An 18,069-nucleotide genomic window follows, 5' to 3' on the forward strand; every position below is an offset into this window, starting at 1 on the left:
ACTCTCTTCAAATAATTCGATGGTTTGTGTCCTGATTGACCTTTGCAGTATTAACATTTTTAAAACATATTTTTAAATTAAAATGGGCTGGAACAAATTTCCATTCACGGTCCTGGATTGAGCCAGAGTTCACAAGTGGGTTTCTTTCGCAACCCAAATCAAAACATTGAAGACTAAATACACACACTTTGATTCAAACTGTGCTCTCAGTGAGGTTTCCAACAAAACACTACATTTGACAAAGTGTGGAGCTACTTCAGATTTCCAGGCAGAGAATTAAGATCAAAATCTGCCCTTGACATTTGAGTCTCCCTCCAGTTTAGATCAGGAGTTTTGATTCTGATCCATGTTTAAGACTAGAATTTCATTCTGCTATCAAAAAAACCCTCTCCTGTGCTCTTATTAGCATCTTTGCAACTTTATGCTTGTGTATAAACTGTAAAAAAGTAAAACTCATAACTCAAATAGCAGAAACGTGATCTACTAAGCATCATCATCTGAGCAGTTCTCTCCCCCTTCCCCATGTGCCAGCTTGTTCTCAAGTATTAAATCACATCGTGAAGGCTGCCCTACAAAAAAGTACCAGAGGAAAGTGGCTGTAGTACACTAGGGCCAGTTTCATCTTTACGTGTGTATTTGTAACCGTGGTGGATGAGGCGAGAAAGCTACGTGGGCAGGGAAGTAATTGGAAGTAATCATATAACAGACTTACATAAGCGAAACAATGCATACAAGTACTCTTCAGAGATTAAAGATATTTGGGTTGGGAGAGGAGCTTTAACTGGAGTTGACCTTGTAAAACATGCTCATTTATGTTCAGGCTTATAATCATGGGTGGGCTGGCTGATCTACTTAAAAATGCCTGGTTCACATTAACCACCCAGTTTTTAGAGACAGTTTTTAGACGTTTGGTGGCATCTCATAGAACAAATGACTCCATTTGAATATTGATCCAGCATGCTAGCAGTTAATGGAAACGAGTGCTGATGTTTTGTGCAGTACCTCAGACAGCACTATCATGCAGTGTTTTTACATAAGAAAACACTTTCCTTCAGGAAAATAAAATACTAATAATCCAAATGCTGCTACTAGGACAACAGATTTCCAGTTGCTGATCTCTAGATATATTTTCAGAAGGAACAGATGCTAGAGAAAAAGATCTAATAAGCCAGGAGATTGTCCAAGGAAGATTTGGTCAAAATTAGTTCCTTTGATTGTAACACAGATCCAAATGTAATAGGCCCAGCACTAACAAATAAGCTGTTTTGCTCAGGAAAGCTAGGCAGAACAGAAATGCTCTATCTTTTTGCACTTTGTGTGGGGGCATGCGAAGGGCTGGGCTGGAAAGGGGCAAACCAGATTTTTATGAAGAAGTCCAGGGCTGCGCTTTTTGGGATCTAACTGCAGCGAGTGCCTCTCTCTGGCTTTCTTTTGGCCTCATGAGATAGCACACACTGACTGTCTGTGAAATAGCCCAAACTCCAGTCTCTCTTTAGAAAGTAAGAACGTGAATACTGGGTATTTTGAATTTGTGGAGTTTTGACCATACGTTGCTGATGCGAGCCGGTAGTCTCATTCTGGTTTTTTTTTTTTTGGCAAATACAGAGTCCCAATAATTTACTCTATGCCTTTGCAGGTACTGTTTCAAGGTTTGCTCCCTGGGCTGTTCCCCTGCATCGGCTGGGCCCCTGTAACTGCCATGAGGCCGCTGCCTCACACGGGCCAGGTGCTGCCCATGGGAGTTATACTGAGACCAAGCTCTGGCTCCACAAAGAGGGGAAAAGGATGGTGAAGCATCCCTGCCTGAGCAGAAGGCCCGCTTCAAACAAAGACACTCAAGCAAGCTCCTGACCCTGTGCAATTTCCAAGCTCCAGGGCTTCGGTGTGTTTCTAAGTTCTGTCCACAATAAATCTGTAGCTAAATTGCATATAATTGACAAGTGCAAGTAAAATGCAGTCCTTCTTAGGCAAGGGACTTACAGTGTGAGAATTCACATACATGCTTTAGAAATGTTTGAGAATTGCTGACTGAAACTTGTGCTGATGAAAAATCGGTTTTTGGCAAAATGAGTATTTTCTCAGAAACAGTTTGCTTTCCTCTATGTTATACAAAAAAGAACATTTCCCCCTTTTTTCAACTCATTGCCCAAAACTGAGAACAAACTTTGTGCCAAAAATCAAGTTTCCTGTAAGGAAACTCTTTCTTACCCTTGCACGCAGTTTCTGACTGGCTTCATGTGTATAACCTCCATAGTGTCTGGGTGTAGCACTACGCTTCCAGGAAACCGAACCAAATTCGCATCTGACACGAATGACTCAGGAACTTACATAAGAGTAATGCATTCAAACATGTTGTCGGTATAAGAAATGGGAATTATTAAAAGTATTTTTAAAGAAACAGTCTCTGATCTTTTGCTTCCTGCAACCTCAGACTCCCTTAAAATCCTTTGACATGCCTCAATTTTTTTCAGCCAATCTTCTATTGCTAACCTCTGCACAGGCTTTCAAAGTGGATGCTGTCCAGAAATCCTATTACAATAAATTTACTGTATTAAAAAAATCTGAGGAGGAAATAAGATATGGTCATATAATCAAGTCTGACTGTTCACCATTGCCAGCCTTTCATCCAGCCCTTTGTTTATTGTCATCTTATCCTGCTCTTAATCTCATTTAAAACATAGGTGCTTTAGTACAAGGACCTTCCATTTTTTTGAGTGCCTTCTGCATATACGATACCGCATTTAAAGCACATGCTTTCTCTCTTTAAAGTGCTTTCCACATCTATGATGCTGTAGAAATAAAAAATTGTTACAAAATCTTAACCAAGAATTGTAAGCCTAACCAGAACATATGAACATATTTCTGTAGCTCTTAGTCTCTTTTGTTATAAACAGGGAGGCCAGCTTTCCTGTATTTTAAGAGAGATTGATTGTCATATTTATCTAAAAATGATGCTTAAAGTAATGGATTAGATATTAGCAAATCTGAATACAAAATCAGTGGTATGTTAGAGTGCATACCAGTAAAGTAATCTTGAGGATCACTTGCTTTAACTGGGGGCATTTTAGGATCTCTAATACATACTTGGAGAGCTATCCAAGGCTTTCAGATTGACATCCCGCTCAGAGTACACCATGAGAGGAGCTCTCCCCAGACCTGCAGTGTGGTGTCAGTGCTGGCCTGGAGGCGAAGCTGTGCTGAGACACTTCAATTTACAACCTTGAGGACTAAAAGCAAGGTTGCACTGAGTGAGCAAAGGGAATGGGACAGCCATGGCAGCCAGCTAGCCTAATTTTTATGATGTAGTCCTAACTATCCACATCACTGTAGCTCCAAGTGGGATGAAAAAAAGTGTGTGCTTTAAATACTTGGCTGCAGAAATACAAAACCCCCAACTTAGTAGTAGCAATGAATTTTCATTTTTCCAGGGGGAAGAAGGCAACACAGCGACTCTGTTCCAAACACATCCTCCTTCCCATTATCTAGAAGACTGTTGTGCAAACCAGAAAGAAGTGAGCTTTCCAGATGAGTCCTGTGCTAATGGCTAGTGTGGTGGTGGTGGTGGCAGTCTTTTAGCTGTTCAGCAAAGCATTCGATGTTTCAGCATTTTTTCAGACATATTTTCTGCCGCATCAGGTTCGTGCCACCTAGTGGTCTTAGTCCCACGGCGCCGAGTCCCATCGTCAAAGCAGACAGGGGTTCTCACATTTCTTCACGAAAAGCAACAATAATCTGAGCATAAACATAAAGCACAATGCTCTATGTTATCAGGTGGTACCCTGGATGCTCCAGTAAGTTTGATTGTTCGCCTCCAAGCTGCACATCAACCCCTACAAGACTGCAGATGATATCCCGGACCTCGGTGAAAGAAAATGCCAAAGGCAAGTGTTAACATCGGTAAATTTGCCTGCCCACTCCAGCTGGCCTCTGCCTGGGTCTTGAAGCCAGAGGCAATGCAGTAATAAAACAGAGGAATAGAGAAGTGCTTCACTCAGGCAGTTCTCACTCACTGCCACTTCTTCATCTGCCCAAGTCATCAGACAGTTGTCAACAGTCCATGTATTGCCTGGATGCCCTGACAGATATATCTGAAAAAATAAATGTTTCTAAATAGATTTATCTAACTGATCTTGTATTTCACTTTGATTGATGATTATTTTCTAAACTTAACTTGGCTTAACAACCAGATGTCACCAAACCTGCAGTAAATTTTAAATTAAAGTTCCTCCATTTGTCTTTGTTCAATGAAATTTTCAGCCTTGCTTAGCAAAGTACTTTTGAAGATTTGTCATCTTTTTGGTTGGACAATTTAATTCAGGAAGGAAATAAAAAAGACATCTATCCACATTGCAGCACTGGAGTTGTACCAGGAATGAATCTAGACCAGCAGATTTATTGACCGAAACACAAGAGAAGAAATTGTTGACTTCAGTCTTTCTGCACTGAGCAAGCCACAGAAGAGACTGCAGTTTTAATGAAGCGATTGCTGTGGAAAATTTCTAGTATTGTGCATTAGCGTACAGTTTAATGGATTCAGGCCAATACTGAAAAGAAAGTCAGCACTCAAGTCTTCAGAGAAACAAATCATCATGCCATAAAATCTTCATTGTCCCCATTCAGAGATCAAAGATTCAATTTGCCCTGGTGAGGAGGTAGGAAGCAACCCGAAACCCTGAGCTGCTTCACAAGTCACTCCCCAGGAGCAGAGAAAAATGTGGTGCTTCTGCCACTCTTTTCTGGAAACTACTAGGAGATTTGCTTTAAATTAATAACTGGGATTCCCCATGAGTTCCTCTGACAGATGCTGTTGATAAAAGCTCTTGTTAATAAGTAACCTTTACTCCAGCACCTCAGTAGCTGGTCCTGCTCTCTGCATGATATGTGGTCCCTGGTCTCATTTTCTGCCATGCATCCTTCTGCCTGCAAGCCTTCTGCCATCAGGATTAGCTGAAGTGCCCAGGAAGCAAACACAACTTCTGAGTCTAACAGAAGTGATATTATGCCAATAAAGGCTTTTAGGCATTTTATCAGTGCTTCTTAAATAATCCAATTCAAAACACAACAAGAAGTACGTCTGAGAGATGAGCCATGGTTCTCAGTGAATGTAGAAAATGGATTAGAAAAACATCATTTGTTGAGGATTACATATTTTATAGGCAGAAGAAATGTGAGAAGTATGTCTTTTTAAGCTGTATTAATACTATCCATTCAGTGTTCAGTGAGAGTCAGGGGTGGAGCAAGTGCAGATGTAAAAAGATTGGGAAGAAAATCACTTGGAAGAGCTGCTGCATTAGAGCTACAATTTAAAATTAAAGTCAGGACAGATGCAGCATATTATGACAGAAACCAACGTAACATCTTTAACAGCAAATTGCTTATTTGAGGATGATTATGTCTGGGAGGAAGCAGAAAAAAAATAATCAAACATTAACTCTCAAATAATTTTTCTAAGCCTGAAAATGCAACAGCTTCACAGAGACTGCCAGCATGACTTACACTTAAATGAGAGACCCAAAATGGAGAGAAAATAAAAAATACCCGTTTTCTCAAGTAAGACCAATACACCAACTGTGATAATGCAATCAAGCTGGATTACCTTCTTGGATCCTGTTGCTACTGTTCAATTAACATGTCAAATGATTTTCAAACTTCCTTCTGATGTGATTTCTACAAAGTCTAATTTCCAATAAGACTAGAGCAGACCGAGACTCTGCTGTTTCTTTTATTTTTCTCCCCAACAAAAAAGTAAAGTTTTCGGAAAATCTGAAGCTTTGCAGTGGGAAAATTTACATTTCTTTTCACCAGGTGATTGCACACGAAATATTCAACTTCCACTTATTTCCACGTACTGTTGTATCCACCAGACAAAATACTCCATGGGAGGTTAATGCCACACTGGAGGCTACATATGGATACATAGCTAAGTATTTACTGCTGTTCAGCAACGTTCTGTCCTGGACACTTCTCTCCAAATATAAGGTGGGATATAGTTTTCTGCTTTCTTTGGTGGCCCCAACAGTTTTGGAAAAGAGTGTTAATTAGTCACAAATAGCCTGCATTTACCATGCTGCTACACTGGAGACTGTGCAGTCAGGGAGGGAGGTATTCACACATATAAAAATAATTGAGGATCAGTGGGATACTCTGAAAACATTAACTCTGCTTTTTCATATGTGCAAATCCAAACATTAATGAAAACTTCCAGCATCAGTCAGCCAAAAGAATGAGGGTTTTTAAAATGCATTTCTATTTTAAAATTGATATTTAATAATCTACCTACTACTCACACAGCTTCTTTCCTGCAACTTCTACATCTTGATGGGGATGAAGAACTGCTTTGTTCTGCTCAGAGCATTTTGACTTGGTTATGCTACCAGATGTGGTGGAACACCTGCCTGAACTAACCTTTAAAAACAGTTAGGTAACACCATCATTGGTTTTAACTCACTATGATATCGCTCTTCACATTAATGCTTTCACCATCCCCTGTCTTAAGAACAGGACAGCTCTTCCTCCTCTTGAAGTCATCAGGAACGTTGTTCCTTACTCCAGCGGGACTTTCTGGACATGACATTTATAACTTTATCTCTTCACTGGATGTTGTAGTTGAGGGCTGGATTTTGACAGCTCGCTCTAACTGATGATGGTGACACCTAGCACACCTGCAGGTGGGGAGGTATATGCGTTGATCACAAAACCTTTTGCTGACATTCCAGATTTCGGATGAATCCCATGAATGGCATCAAGTCACTGCTCACATGGGCTAAGTTTAAGACACTGACTAGAACATAAAAGGTTGTAATGCACAAAGCTTTTTAGATCTCTTAGCAGAGATGATCAGTCAATGACCCTATGTCTAGATCTGGCCTGCAAAGCTGTTAATCTGGTCTGTGGAAAGAAAAGAGATACCTTCAGCAGATTGTACCTCTGAGGTCGTGTCACTGATTTTGGTGGGAGCTACTTATGAGAAGGAAATTGCAGGATTTTGTTCCAGGTACTGTCATGGAAAGAAAAACCCTAATGAAATTATCTTTGGAAGTATACTACTGCGAGTCAGGTATTTTTAAATTAAACCAACGTATCATATTTAATTGCATATATTTTCTAAAAGCTGTTAAGTACTAAAGGCTCTGGTTTATCTGAAACTGAAAAGACATCCAAGACTAAATTGATTGAAACATGACTTTTGGGAACTGAGACTGATCAGCTGCAGTAAGGACCAGATTGCTGACTGGGTGGCACTTTCCTTTCCAACAATATTGGGAACTTTAGATTTTGTTACAGATTGAAAGAAAATACTAGAGAGCACTGTGTTTGTGCAGACCAGCTGTAAACACAGAAAGGCCTACTGTGCCCATTTTGTAAAGGCCCTGAGCATCCCTCCACCGGGGGGTCTGGCTGCCAGGGCTTGGGGCCAATGCAGAGTCAGTGCAGCCAAGGGAGAGTACCCCCGGCAGTGCCACAGGGAGGCTGCAGCTGGGACCCCCCCCTTGTCCCCCGGGAGCTGCTTCCAGCCGAGGCCACAGTGCTCAGTTGCTACTTGAGTGACTGTTCCCACCGTGCCACTGCCCAGACTCAGCCCGTCCCCATGCGGTGATTTTCCTTTAGCTGGGAAAGCACGGAGTCAAGATCAACCGCAGAAGTCTTGCGTTTGGCAAATCCCACTTAGTGAGTCCACAAAGACCAAGAGGGACCCCCGGGTCTCCCCCTGGGATCACCAGGGGTAGGGCCAGGCTCTGCCTGTAGCTCCACACCTGCCTCCCCTGCAGCCAACCCAAAGGCTAATGCTATCTTCTGCCAGAGATGGATGAGGCCTCCCAGGAACACCTTCAGCTTGCTCAGTTTCTCTGGTGGGCATTGACTGGAGGAAATAACTTTCTCGAGAAACTTGAGATACGTGTGTCACAAAGATGTCATATCTGCCTTAGAAAGGACATCAGGATTTTTGCCAACTGCTGTTCACACAAAACTCTATTAGAATGGTGCCCCGGGGGGGCTGCAGATGGGGAAGGAGGTAGGAAACAGCTGTGCTGGTAAATATTAGATTTCTTTGTGCTCATACGTATGCCAGACAGGAGACAGGCTGAGACAATTAAGAAACTTCAGTTTTATAAGGACATGCTGACAAGACCATTAAGATTTGATTTGTGTGGCACTGGATCACCTACCAGTCCAAATGGATGGAGCAGGAGCACATGATAGCACTTCTGGTGAATTATCCAGAGTACGCAGTTTGGTATTTATACTGGCTTCATATTGTCTGGGTGGAACTGGCAATATCTAGTCTGGCATAAAGCTGGCGTGGTACGGACAGAATATACTCATACCAATATGAACCAGAACATTTTTTTAGCACATTCAAATCACATGCCCGAGGCACTTTGTACCATAAGGCTGCAGTGCTTTGGTGCAGTATTCAGTGCCATAAAATATTCTTGTGTGTTGCCTAACATAATTCTAACTGAAAAGCTGAGCTGCAATAACCAAAGGCTTACACAGAGTGTTCAGAAGCTCTGGTCCTTGTGAACAGCCAGAACCATGTGTCAGAACCAGGTTCACAGTCAAACAGATTCCTTGCAACACCCAAATACCGCTAGGAGATGTATTAATATCAACTTCTGCGTGTACCTAGTGCAGTCAAATGTGAGGAGAACAAGGAGCTATTCAGGCTGGCAGTAGTCCAGGACTACGAGATCCTGCCTACGTGCAGATTTGTGTTGGGCTATCTACTGAGGGCAGCTAGAGCAGGGCTCATCCAGGTTTGCTTATTATATTTACTGGCACTCTGAGGGGAGACAGGTTTCTAAATTTGGGTTTCATAAACTTTTAAAGCCAGGTACCACCACCAGCAGGGACACTGGTGGCAGCAGTGGTGGTGGCCACTGCTAGTGACAGCAGGTCCTGTACCTGGCTGCAAAGTATATATACTTGAGGAGAATGCATGAACACAATTTGGAACGTCTTCTACGCTATTCTAATCAATGCCTTCAAATCACGTTATTAGAAGGCACTGGAGCTAGTCAAGTAATTGTGTGCTTCAAATCTCATTTTCCTACATATGATGTAGCTGGCACAGTACTATCTAACAATTTTTGCAGTTTGTGGATAAATGTAGGTTTGTATATGTAACTGCTGGAGCATTATTCTTAATCCTGTGGGCTGGCAGGGGTCAGGAGGGAAGAGGCATCCATTGAGAAAGTCTGAAGAATCAAAGTCTGGTCTGTGTTTAGTTACAGCTACATGATCAAGCTGTACCAGTGAAGGCTTGCCATCTGCTGATATTTTGTTTAACAAAAAGTGAAAACAAGAACAAGGACATTTGCATTGCAGTTACTGGAGGGTTAATGGATAAAATGGCAGACAAAAAAGTTGATATGACTCAGGATCTTGAGAACTGCTGCCACTTCATAAAAATAATTCTGTGCATCTCTGTGACAGAAAACCATCACCATAAGCTGCTGCGGCAACCCAAGATATGCCTACTACAGAGCAATATGCAACTTCTTCTCCAGATGCCACCAGTAAGGAAGAGGGATAACAAGCCACCTATCTGAAGCCAGACACCCCTGGTATCTACAGCGAATGAGTTCCTGATAATGAGGGGGAATATATGATTTATCCAAGTGCCACTAGTGGCTTTTCCTGCAGCTGGGTGCTGAAGTTGTTTCTGCCTTTATCATATTGCCCCCTTCCCAATCCATTCTCAACGCTGTTATAGCTACTGGTACAGTGTATTTCAAGCTGCTAATAATGACTCCTTCAATATTTGTACTATAAAACACAGTGGGTTTACATACATTTTTTTTCAGAACATGACTCTATTGCATTATCATATTTTTTATAGAGAACAGATAAAATACAGATATCAGCACAAATGACAGACACTGTGACAAACTGCACTGATAGATCATAACTACCAGAGCAAGAACAATTTTTAGATGGTCCTTTACCACAGTGTTGCCAAATTGTCCTGGTTTGGGTTGGAATAGAGTTAATGTTTCTTTTTGGTAACCAGAATAGTGCTGTGTTTTGGATTCAGCATTGGGTTTGGTATGAGAAGAATGCTGACAGCACACTGATGTTTTCAGCTGCTGCTGAGATTTCAAGGACTCTCCAACTCCCTGTGTCCTGCCCGTGCGCAAGTGCACAAGAAGCAGGGAGGGAGCATGGCCAGAGCACCAGACCCAAACTGGCCAATGAAATATTCCATATCATGTAATGTCATGCTCACTGTATAGAGGAGGGGTGATCGGGAAGGGGCTCTCTCTCTCTCTCACTTCTGGGATTGTGATTGCGAGATCTTGGCATTTCGGGATCACTAGCCCGGAACAGGCTGTGTTCTGGTCAGCTGGTGGTGAGCAATTGCATTGTGCATTGCCCGTTTATATTTTCTATTACTGTCACTGTTTTCATTTTATTATCATTATTAAACTGTTTCTATCTCAACCTGCAAGTCTCCCTTTACCCCTCCAATTCCCTCCCCCATTCCCAGATGGGGGGAGGGTGGGTGAGTGGCTGCGGGGTGATTGGCTGCAGACAAGGCTCAAACCACGACACAGATGAACTGTGTTGATGTAGACATAGAAAACCTAAACTTGAACATTTTTGCTTTGTCCTACAGGGCTGTTGAAATGGACTTCTGTCTGTCCACCTCCTGAAGGATACTGTCAGGAGCGCCAGGGAAGAAGGAGAGCTGCTCACATTTGGACTCCAAAAGGTAAAGGACAATCTCCTTCAGACAGTGTGGCTAATTCCCACTCCCTTAATGAGCCTTCCTTTCTAAATGGCTGAGTCAGCATCACGACATGTGATTTCTTACTGATGTATGTATATGGCACCAATAGTGTGAGAGCAGATTATTGTTACAGATGGTATACAAAGCAAAGTAAGAAGTGAAAAGAAAAATGACAAAAGTTTAATTTAACAGAAAGTTCAGCATGTCTCTTACAAAATCTTCTCTAACTCCATCATAGAGAGTTTTGGCTGACTAGCAGATGGCCCTCTACAGTGACTGTTAGCCTCTTCGCCTTCCTTTTTAAAGTTGAACTGCATTACCTTGCCAACACAGCTGATCCCGCCAACCCGAGCCGTGAGACACCCCAGGCCAAGCTCATGTTTCCATTGTTACGGTGCAGTTCCCAATGCATCAGACCATCCTGGGATTACACATATCCTGCCAACAGGAGTCACTCCCCGAGGGGTTGTCATAACAGATTATTTATGCCAGCACTGCACAATTTTGCTACTGCAGTGTGTAAATCTTACGCACCTTTAAAAACAGAGCAGAGATTACTTCTACCTTATGAGCAGTCAGGTAGACTGGTAATGACTGAGCCTGCAGAGCTGCATAAATATCACAAAGTAACACCCTGTGCTTCCTACAGAAACAGAGATCACTATTGTTTATAGCTACAAGTTGGGTGTACGCTTCTCTGCTAAAGGATGAGCAGCTGTGGTTTCACTGTGCTCTCCAGGTGAACATCAGATCAAAACTACATCAAAATGACACATCCTCTCCTACTTGCCTTTTTTATTCTAATGTAAGAAATTAAGTTGGCTGCTGTTGTCCTTGCATCAGCTACACACATTTGAGATACTTTGTTCTGTTTCTGAACCTGAATTCTACACTTTTTAAAAAATAGCTTGTGCTTTTATAATGAAAATAAGCTCATGATTAGCAGATACCAGAATCTCTTATTATTCTCACTTTAGAGAGGGAGGAATGACAGGAAGGCTAAGGATGCTGATTTCAAAAGTGGTCTGATCTGAGACATTTTGGAGTTTCAAGATCATCCTGGGCTGCCACGAAGGCCAACAGCCCTTGGCTATAGGAAGTTCTGCTATATGTGTCTGGCTTTGGGCGAGGAAAAGATTAAGTTCTCAAAGGCAGCAGTCACTTTTGACAACGTTTTGCCCTAAGAGACAGCACAAAACTCACAAAAAAGCGGATGGTGGACTGAAAGTTGGACCCGTCTATCCACATTTCATATTCATTTTGTGACCCTTTCTACAGTTAGAGAAATGAATGACACAGGCATCTCTGCAATTCAGAATGAAGGTGTATCAGAGAGACAGACTAGTTTATAACAGGTACAGATTTTGCCAAGCTCAGGAACCACTATTGAAACACGAAGCCAGAACATCTTCAAATCCAGACCTTGTAAGCAACAAAATGCTGCCCTTTAACGACTGCTGGGTCAGTTCTGTCACTTGAAAAAGGGATTGAAATGAGTATTAAAATTACAAAAGTTTTAATACTGCAGTTTCAAAATGAGTTGTAAAATAAGCTGGGACAAGTTTGCACAAGAAACATTTGCTATAAAGAGTAAAACCGTGGGACTTGAGCCAGGCCAGCTGTGCTACTGCTCCTCCTTTGCTCCTGTACCAGTAGGTGCCAGAGGCTACAGACTCTGGAGGTAGAAAACACGTTTCACTGCTCTCATTTGATTCCCTCAGGCTGACACACGGAGTGGAGTTGACAGGCTCCACAGCAAGCTGTGTCTAGCCTTCTTTGGCTGGAGGGAGGATTGCTGACACATTGCGCTTTGAGTTTTGGCAGGAGAGACCATAAATGTTAAAGCAAAAGAAAAGAGACTTTAGGTTACCAACTCTTTAAGGCAGGGTTGTCTGTGGTATACAAGTTTACAAGCATCGTGAGAAACGGGTCATAAAAAGGTCCCCATCTAGTTAGATGTAATAGTTAGCTTTGCACAGGCTGATGTTCAAGTGAAAGGTGCTCAGGGAAAATCTAACTTAATCAAGCACTTGAAGTCAGGACTCAAGAGGGCTGGGGTCAAGAGACAGAGAAGGTCAAAGATAAGGGTCAGGATATGCAAGAAGATGTAGTGAAGCTAACAGGCAAACAATGTGAAAAGAAAAATATACGGGTCACAAATTATCCATTTGAAATTATACACGTAAAAAATTAAAAGAATTTTCATATGTGGTTCAGCAAGAGAAACCACATATGTTGATTCATTTTAAGAACAGCAACAAGAAGATCTAAATCTGGAGTAAGCATCAGCAAGGCAAAATAAAATACTTACATTTGCTTTATACGAAATAAAGGAGGAAGATGCTCACCCTCTCAAGTGTTACAGAAATGTGAAGTGACTTGAACTCAAAACTATTTAAATGTGTTATGCAGCAACACAAGCTTTAAATGCTTGTTTTTTTAAACAACGGGATCCAATAAATAATACAGACCAGTTACCGAGGGATGCACATTTACATCAGTCCCAGATAGTTTATCTTCTAGAAAACTGGAAACAATCTTTTCCTTCTTTTCAAGAATTTGTGAACGCACTGTAACTTTTTTCCACAGATGGATCAATTTTTATGATTTCATTATTTATTCAGCACTCATATGAAAATATTGTTGCCAGCCTCAGCATTTTCGCATTCTTACATCATATTACCTTGAATAACTGTGTTCGGTAATGTGTATACATTGAAGTAGCCAGTATACATCAGCAGTGATAAAGAGCATGAGGTAAAGATCCTAGTAGCTCAGTGGTTGACATATTTACTGAAGTGCTTTATCCACATCAGCTATTCCTATCTCTTCGCTATAAGCAGATTTAAAATGCAATTTAAATCAATCACTGCATATAGAAGAATGTGAATTCATTGTTGCAGGATAATTTATTTTGCTTTATCTTCAAAAATAGGAAAGATGTTGTTAAGAAATATAATACCCTCCATTTCAAGTTGGTGTGGTGTCATGTTATGTTTCTGCATTAAAGAATCTAACCCATCTCTGAATCCAGACAGCCCCAAGCCATCTATAAATGCATTATTATAGTTTGGTTAATTGAAAAACACCCTAAAAACATACTGAAATTATGTTTGGCTTGGTTTCCATACATATCAAAGAGAAAAGATTCCTGGTAAACCTGGAATCTGTATTTTGAACAAGGAGTTTGCCAGCTGGCTTTTCACATTCTGTTACAAGTTTGCGCATTACTTTAGAAAACGTACTGCGCTAGACCTGATTGAACATTATGAAATAAACCACTGTAATAACAATTTTTTTTGGTGGACCTAGCAGTTTCAAGTGTGATCTGCAAGCAAATTATAACAAAACTGCCTTGATCTTGAAATTCATTAATAAAATGTGTGAAACTTGCAACAGCTATCAATGCAGCACATTTCTTCCTCTTCCGCGCCCCCCCCCCCCCCCCCCCCCCCCCGGTTTCCATTGCTGAAATAATTTTACTTTGCTTGCAAGCCTTTCATTACAGATTAGTGCTCTCTCTTGCCTCACATTGACAGTAAAAAATTGTTGCTCACCTTTTGTACAGGGTTGGACTGGACCCAAACTCCGCTTAAGTCAGTGGGACTGGCATTGAATCATTCCTCCCGTGTCTGGCAGGATGCTCCGCAGACACAGAGGTGGCAAAGCCCTGGCCCAAGAAGCTTACGCTGCACCAGAGGCATCAGCGACCAGCAGCAGGCCATGTTAAGAAGGAAGACAGGGATGGTCAGCAGCCATGGGCAGAGAGACTGAAAACAGATCGCTGAAGCCATTTTGTTTAGTGTATCTATCTTAACCGCTTTTTTTTTTTACCACCCTCTGAATTCTTTTTGGTTTAATACAGTCAAAGAGAGTCGGGATGGAGATTAGCAGTAGGAAGGTCGTCAAAAAAGTGAGGCCCGATGGAAGATCCGAAAATGGTGGTGGATTGGGACCTCCTGACCGTGCTGCGAGGTCGGGTGAGGTGGCAATGGAGGCCCGGCAGCTGGCACGCCATTGTCAAGGCTCCAGAAGCGTAAGGGAATTTACTTCTCCTTTCTCTAAACGCGATTTTTGCACCAGCGTAATGGCGTGAGCGTGGGCGCGTGATTTTCTGTAACCGGGCCTTGCCCTTGCGCTGCGTGGGCACTGAGGGCACCGAGGGCCGGCCCCCCCTCCCGAGCCCCCGATACGCGGTACTGGCGATATGGCGCCGTTACCGTGCCACGGCGAGGGGAAACAGCTTTTCGGGCGGAGAACGCGGCGGCCGCACCCGGCCAACATGCCGCGCCCGCCCCCCCCCCCCCTCCGGAGGGCAAGGCCGTGAGCGGGGAGGGGGGGGAAAAGCGGCGGTGGCGGAGCCCGGGCCACCGCGCAGGCGCCCGGCGGCGCTCGGCGAGGCGGGCCGGCGGCGGGCCCTGCCGGGGGGACGGTGGCGTTGAGGGCCGCGGCCCGGCTCAGCCCGCGCTCCGCCATGCCCGTGCGCTTCACGGTGAGGCGGCGTGGGGCTGCCCGGGCGGGGTGGGGGTGCGGGGTGCGGGGGTGCGCGCCGCCGAGGGCCGGGCGGGGCCCCCGGGCCTGGGGGGCGGCGGGCCCCGAGGGCCCCGAAGCCGGCCGGAGGAGGGGGTGCAGCCGTTTTTAGGGTGTCGCGGGCGAAGCGGGAAAGGGGAGACCCTTGTCCTGAGGTGCGCTGGCTAATAAAGGCAGAAAGAATTCAGTCGTGTGGGTGACAAAGGGTTCAGGCTGCATTTGTTCCTGAAATGTTATTAAAGATACTGAGAAGTTTTTGCATACGTTTTGGTGCATGAAATTACTCGCTGCTGTTTCCGGCAATCCTGAGAGCAGTTAAGTAGTTTTTGCTCTTCGGTGGGGTTGGGTTGGGAAGACGCAGAGCGACCTGCCAGCTTAGCTGAATCCTGCAGAGGCCTTGTTGGTGTTTTTGCCCATGGAGATGCGTTGCCAACACAAGCGGTGAAGCTCAACAGGCACCTCTCTCTTTGCTGCAGGGGCTGAGTGAATATAAGAGAAACTTCAAATGGAAAACCCCAGAGTTTTGTAGCCCATCCCAACAGCAGAAATCGTTGTGGGCAGGACTTCGGTCGGATCAGTTTGGTAAGTGCCCCCGAAAGCTGCCCCTTTGATTGCAAACCCCGGCGCTGTCCAGGCCAGCTCCGGTAAGGATGCAGTAGGCCTAAAGAGGTTTGCTGTGATTGCATGCATGGCCACAGTGAACTGGTAGTGTTTGCAGTTTGTGCACTTCATACAGTTAGAAATACATTTTTGCTCATCGCTTAGAATATGTTTTTGAATGCCATATTCTTTCTCTCTACACTGAAACTTTCTTTTGATGTTAGTGCTGTTTCTATAAAACCTGAAAAATACGTGGTTTCTGACATGCAGCATAAACTGGGTCCCGAATATGAAGCACAGATGCAGTGTTAGCCCATACAGGGAGTGTAGAAGGAGGCATTGGGTAACCCGTGGTGCATGGAAACAGTAAGTACAATTCATAAGGGGAGACTAACTTGAGGTAGAGTTTGATACAAAGTAAAATTGTTATGAAGACTAACAGGGACAGCAAACTGGAAAAAAAAAAGATGAACATTAAATGAAAAAGATTGTGATGCTATTATCTAGGAGTTAGGGGTTGTAGACATTATCATAGCAAGAAAATATGGAATTGGGAAGTAGAAGGCAAAGGAAATAGCATCTGGGTTGAAAGGCCCATGGGGAGTTGAGGGATAGGAGTAAGCTAAAGAGTGATGACAACTGCAGTGCTTTGAAAAGGAGCAGTAAAAAACAGGAATTATTGTAGTGGCACAAGACAGATTAACAAAATTGTGCAATTCAGTGCAACCGCAGTATGTAGTCTGTGTCATTAGAGTCCAATATGTCCATTCCTACAATATGATAAGTGTTCTAAATTACAGCCTGGTAATTAAGAACAGACCACGGGCAGTAGCGTTTGTTTTTTGTTGATATGCTAGACATTTTAATTAATCATTTAATCTTGCTAAAGATTATGCTTTATATATATATTACTGCTTTCTTCCATTACTGCAAAATATATATTTCTTTAAGCTTGCTTTCCCTAGCACATTGCTCTGTGTATGGGTACCTGTATTGAAGAGTATAACTTCCACAAATTCTGAAACATCTGAACATCCAAACACATTAACTTTACGAGACTTGCAATAAAGTAATGAGTTAGTAATACAGCAGGTTCTCCTCCTACTGATGTTGTAGCTATGTTTTTGTCCATGATTGGTGTAGTTTTCCTATGTATTTGTGTTAATTTTCACTTCCACCTCTTTTCTGGCCGTTTAACTATCTATGTCTTCAAATGTCTCTCTTGACACCTCACGGGACTTGCAGATTGTAACTCATAATTCACTTACGTTTCTTCCTGGTAAAACACATAGTTGGCAGTTTTAAGGATGACTTGGAACATCACTACAAAAAGTTAACAGCTGCAGGTGCTCTGAAGTTGTTCCTGCTACTTTTCCAGTGTTTTTCCATTGGAATTATTTCCTACCACCTGTATGTGTAGTCGGACATCCAGACACTGTGTATACCTACCTTTCACCATAGCTTGTTCTCTCTTTCTGTGTTGCTTTTTCATGAGATAGGAGTTTATCCTAGAAAGTGTTTCTTTCAGCCAGTTAGGGACCTTCACTTATTTTTCTGTCGCAGTTGAACACTTTGCAGTTGGATTATGATTTTCCTCTTTAAATGAGTTCAGTCATTCAATCCTCTTCTTAAAATGGTGGGATAATTTTATTTTAATCTGCCATTCTTTAACTCGATGCCTGGTTTTGTTACAGAGTCTTCTTACAATTTTGGAAACGTTTTTGTGTTCTTGCTGTAAAAAATCACCAGCTATCCGAGGTGGTTTTAAATCACAGTTGTATTAGATGGATAAGGATCTGTCACTGTCCTGTCTCAGTCGGTGAGAACCTGTTCAGCAAGGTGTATTGTGCATGTGTAATGAGAAGTGTTTGTGGCATACTTTATCATGGCAAGTTGGTTATGTTGTATCCATGTTAACCACGTTCTTTTCACTGGCTGTGTTAATTTTGTTGTTGTTTAACTCCCAGAATCAATCTGCAAAAGATTGTCCTGTGGCCATATTTGCTTTATAAGGTTTTATCCAACATAGTCCTGGAGCACCATGTTCCCATCTCTCTTTAGTGGAAAGGAAAGGCAGTCACAGATAAGAAAGAAGACAGAATTTCACAGTCGTGCCCCTAATTCCTAGGCTGACATTGTTCAAAGATAACTAAAATAGTTATTTCTAATAATAATTTGAATGATAAACTTTCACTTTATTCCTT

The 18,069-nt window shown here is 42.7% G+C and overlaps 1 protein-coding gene across 5 annotated transcripts in view; it reads left to right on the forward strand.

Annotated features, from left to right (window-relative positions):
• Positions 1–10,638: 10,638 nt before the first annotated feature.
• The window catches only part of MDM1 (Mdm1 nuclear protein), a 30,053-nt gene continuing 22,622 nt past the window's right edge, over positions 10,639–18,069 (forward strand). For 2 of the 5 annotated variants that reach the window (XM_032999907.2, XM_032999908.2), the window contains exons 1-3: positions 10,640–10,717; positions 14,304–14,771; positions 15,742–15,847. In XM_032999907.2, the coding sequence (XP_032855798.2) occupies positions 14,616–14,771; positions 15,742–15,847 (262 nt within the window). In that variant the 5' untranslated portion in view covers positions 10,640–10,717; positions 14,304–14,615. Of the gene's footprint in view, positions 10,718–14,303; positions 14,772–15,126; positions 15,228–15,741; positions 15,848–18,069 lie in introns of those variants that run through there. The other 3 variants (XM_042793112.1, XM_042793113.1, XM_032999909.2) reach the window with 2 other exon arrangements.

This window comes from Tyto alba, unplaced genomic scaffold (genome assembly GCF_018691265.1).
Source record: "Tyto alba isolate M040663 unplaced genomic scaffold, T.alba_DEE_v4.0 Super-Scaffold_2, whole genome shotgun sequence".
NCBI classification, from domain to species: Eukaryota; Metazoa; Chordata; class Aves; order Strigiformes; family Tytonidae; genus Tyto; species Tyto alba.